General features: G+C 43.3%; 1 protein-coding gene across 1 annotated transcript; it reads left to right on the top strand.

Moving 5' to 3' along the window:
- The first annotated feature begins 960 nt into the window (after positions 1-960).
- Positions 961-3,684, top strand: camk2n1 (calcium/calmodulin dependent protein kinase II inhibitor 1). The gene is made up of 2 exons (XM_041779064.1): positions 961-1,675; positions 2,397-3,684. The coding sequence occupies exons 1-2, from the start codon at positions 1,507-1,509 to the stop codon at positions 2,468-2,470; spliced, it is 243 nt and encodes an 80-aa protein (XP_041634998.1). The 5' UTR covers positions 961-1,506; the 3' UTR covers positions 2,471-3,684.
- The last annotated feature ends 248 nt before the right edge of the window (positions 3,685-3,932 follow it).

The following is a 3,932-nucleotide window of genomic DNA, read 5'->3' as shown; positions in this document are numbered from 1 at the left end:
ATGAAAGGTGATCCTCTAATAACATCATGTGTCTGCAGGGAGGAGGTGTGTCATAGCTGCACCTCCTCAGTGAATAGTTGATGGTGCTTTAAAGTTAACTCAGTTGGCCCTCTTATCACGTTTCATGTCATTGTCTGTGTCATGATATTTGGTAGTTCCTCTGAGAAAGGTTACAATGTGTCAAGATTAAATAATGCTTTATTCTCTTTTTCTCTGTTCAATGCTCTCTTTGTGCAGCTGTTCCTGAAGAGGATGGATTAATGTAAACAGTACAGGTTGTGATGGGCGGAAACCCCAAAGAGAGTTCGTTTCAACCTCAAGAAAATCTCTTGAGGGTAGGTGGCTTTATATTCTGCATGTGATCTGGTAACTTTACACTAAAATAGTCTCAAACTGGAGCCTTTTAGATGTTAGGATATGTCAATTTGTTTGTGTGAATCATCATCTAATCTACTATGAGGCTGTCTACTATGAGTCATTTTCAATGAAAATGTAGAGTGGTATCTGAATCATTTAACCTGGAGGAAAATCAAAACTAGAGTGATGATTGATGATAAAAAAACACTCCAGTTAATTCAGTAACACTGCTTCTGAGAGAAAGGCACTAAAGCTGTCTTCGTGGGAAGGATGCATCCTTTCTGCTATGATGTTCTCTGGAGATTGCTGTGAAAAAAACAGCGCAGGCCCTGAGCACTGAAGCTGGAAGTGCGCCATGGGGCCAAAAGTCACACCTCAGCCTATGAAAACACTGCCATCCTCCGGTGAGGTCACACTCTTTGGACGCATGACATGCTCAAAAATCCCTCCGACTGAAATAAATTCACTAATGTGTCATATTCTTAAACAGGTTGAAACATTTGACGTCTCTAACTCGTCGTGTGGTAGCGCGTAAACTGCCCCCCCCCTCCTCTGTCTCAGCGCACATTAGTGTGCCATCTTTGATCAGCCTATAGAATCGCCACTGTTTGATTGCATCTAGATCCCGGAGAGTGGAGCGTTATTACCACACCACGACTCCAACTGGAAGCTTCTCTGGGCTGCGCCAGAAAACCCCCGTGCAGCTCCCTTTGCCAGGTCTCCCCGGAATCCGTGTTTTGCATCGCTCCTCAATTTGCATTTCTTCCTCAGATTTTCCGTGCGACGGGTTCAGCCGCTCGAAACCAGCGGGCGCTCCACGGCTGTGTTGTACGTGCGCCTCCATTTCCAAAGCAATACGCACAGAGAAAGAAGAGACCCTCTGGAAATTCTTATTGAAATAATGTTGCCGAAGCTGCACGGACGAGGAAACTGAGGACATTTTTTATTTAGCGTTATTTCTGTTGCGTACCTACGGAGACAGACACGTGTCTTCGGGGTAAACAGAAAGGGCTAGATCGTGTCAACAGATATCCTTGTGTTATTTTTTTTCTCCCCCCTCTTTTGTTTGTAATAGACGGTCGAGTTCGAGCTTGGCGACGAGCTCTACATTTCACTTCGTGCGCCTTGGTGATAAAGACGCATTTGGAGATGTCGGAAGTACTACCTTTCAACGAAGAAAAAATGAGTCATTATGGAAATGAGGGCGACGAGGGACACCTTTCCTTCACCTGTCGTCTTCAAGACACCAACAACTTCTTCAATGGCTCACAAAATAAACGTCCGCCCAAACTCGGGCAAATAGGCAGGAGCAAACGGGGTAATTATCGAATTAACCCCTCTTTTTGTTTGCATGCTGATGTGAATGCGCACATAGGTTACCACCTTAATTAAGGCTGCGTGCAGCCAGAGAGGCTGCACCTTTGCTCAGACATGCTCCTCTGCAGGGTCTATAATCTGCTTGCATGCATGTGTATGGGGATGTATTAGTTTCTTAAATATTCTATTCGCATTGCAACACAACTTGGATGCGCAGTGCGTGCTGCTAAATTGCCTTCTGAATGCTGCTCAACAGTGTCATCTCCTCTTTGAATGATTGAGATTTCTGTGCAGGGATATTGTCATTTTTGTGTTTGCATGATGATTTGAGTCGTTTAAAATTGCATTCATTTGAAATTGAAGGCTCCTTTGTGGTTGCACATACATGATGCACACACATTAGAGCACAGACACAACATGTACAAACATGGCACACAGGCAGACATGTAAGCACTGCATCATTAGAGGAAGGCTTGCAGAAATTCACATATGCATATTCTATAATGTGCAGCACAGACACAGGATCCCACTCATGTTTGTCTGTCTCTCTCTGCATGCTCTTACTCTCTCATGCATGCACACATCGCCTCAGCTCAGACAGCGCAGTGCTAATGGTTCTGGGCTTTCATGCCCTGCTGTCAGTCGATGGTGAATTTTCAAGACGCCACACCAAGATGAGCCCCCCCCCCATCATTAACTCTCTCTCCCCCTGTCATCCACAGTTGTGATTGAGGATGAGAATGGCGACGACGAAGCACTGAAAAATGGGACAGAGAAGACCCCAGCAGAGGCTTAAGCGCCCGGCTCTCAGACAACCCCCCAAAAGACTCTCTTGAAAAAAATTTTGTATGGCGATATTTACCAGTTTTAATCCAAAGACACTGTATATAAGCACTTTCTCTCATGTGGCAGCAAGCAGCACTTCCACGCCCTCCTCTCCAAGTCAGTCATGGCCATCCGGGTGTCACACACTGGCAGGGGGTGGGAGATGGCAGCAAAAAGGAGACCCCCAAGGTGGACCCCCCTGACACACTCAGATACACACAGACACACTCACACAAACAAACTCTGATTCCAGGGTTTTTCGCCATAAATCCAAACGCAGGAGACGACGACAAAAAAAAGGGGGGGGGCGATGCTGTCGAAATGCAGAAATCAGGGACAGGAAACAGAGATAAATCTGATTTAAAACTAAAGCACACACTTCTCTCTCTTCTATATCTTATCAATCAAACCTTCGGTACCATTCTTTCTGCTCTTTACTTTGATCGAGGGCAAATGAATAACAGAGTTTGTAAATATGGAAAGCGTAGCCCATATTTTCTTGCACAAAGTGGGAGGCTGTAAACTGGTTGTTCTCTGTGTTGATGACTTTATTTATTGATCCTTTTGGAACATGTTTTTGCCGTGACTAAAGGCCCGAGGGAGTGTTTTTTTGTATGTCAAGAAAACTGGAGTGAATGACAGTGACATTATTTTTTCACTTAATGATTCTCGATGTTGCCTGAGTGTTTTTTGTTACCATACTTTGCAGCTAATGAGTCATTTATATACTGTGTACCTTCCACCTGTTTGTAAGCTTCCCAGGCTTTCCACCTGGATTGGTTGATACTGTAACTTGACTGTACACACCCTATTGATAAACTATTTATATTGCATTGTGCATTATCGTGTGTGCCAAATCTCATGAGGGGGATATACTGTAACCGGACTACTTGTTCTTTTTATTTTTGTGCTTTCTACATTTCCTCATACGATTCAGTTGTTTCGTTGGGTTGCCATTTTTTAGGGCTCTTTCTTAAAAACACTGAAATACCAACTCATGCATGGCGAAACTATTGAAATCATGCATGCACGGCAGAAGTTCTGAAACTCTTGTGTATTCTTGAAGCACCTCGTATACAGCTTTGAATGACGAACCTCGAGAAACAGTCTTAACTCTGCATTGTACTGTACGATTCACTGATTTGTACAGTGGCCTAATATCTTGTAATAAAGATTATGACAAAGTACTATTTACTGTTTAGTATTGATTGTGGTTTACAGTAAGGAATGCTGTACTTGATGTTGCTTTTTTTGTTCTGAAATTGTTTTAAAAACTGTAGCAAAAACTCAAAAGTATAGTTTTGTATGAGATAGATGAAGAAAACGGCATAAAGCAGGCTGACTTTTGGATATGTTCCTTGTACATTTTTTTCCTCTTGTTATTGGATTAACTATCTGGCTGCCCAAGGAAGGTCAAGTCAGCATTTTCCACT

This window comes from Cheilinus undulatus, linkage group 3 (assembly GCF_018320785.1).
Source record: "Cheilinus undulatus linkage group 3, ASM1832078v1, whole genome shotgun sequence".
Classification (NCBI taxonomy): Eukaryota; Metazoa; Chordata; class Actinopteri; order Labriformes; family Labridae; genus Cheilinus; species Cheilinus undulatus.
The sequence above is the reverse complement of the archived record's forward strand: the minus strand, read 5'-3'. Positions and strand labels throughout refer to the sequence as shown.

Excerpts from the sequence above, each read along its gene's own strand:
- camk2n1 (XM_041779064.1), top strand. The coding sequence starts at position 1,507 with ATGTCGGAAGTACTACCTTTCAACGAAGAAAAAATGAGTCATTATGGA. Across the intron at positions 1,676-2,396 it reads AATAGGCAGGAGCAAACGGG|TTGTGATTGAGGATGAGAAT; the intron begins GTAATTATCGAA and ends TGTCATCCACAG.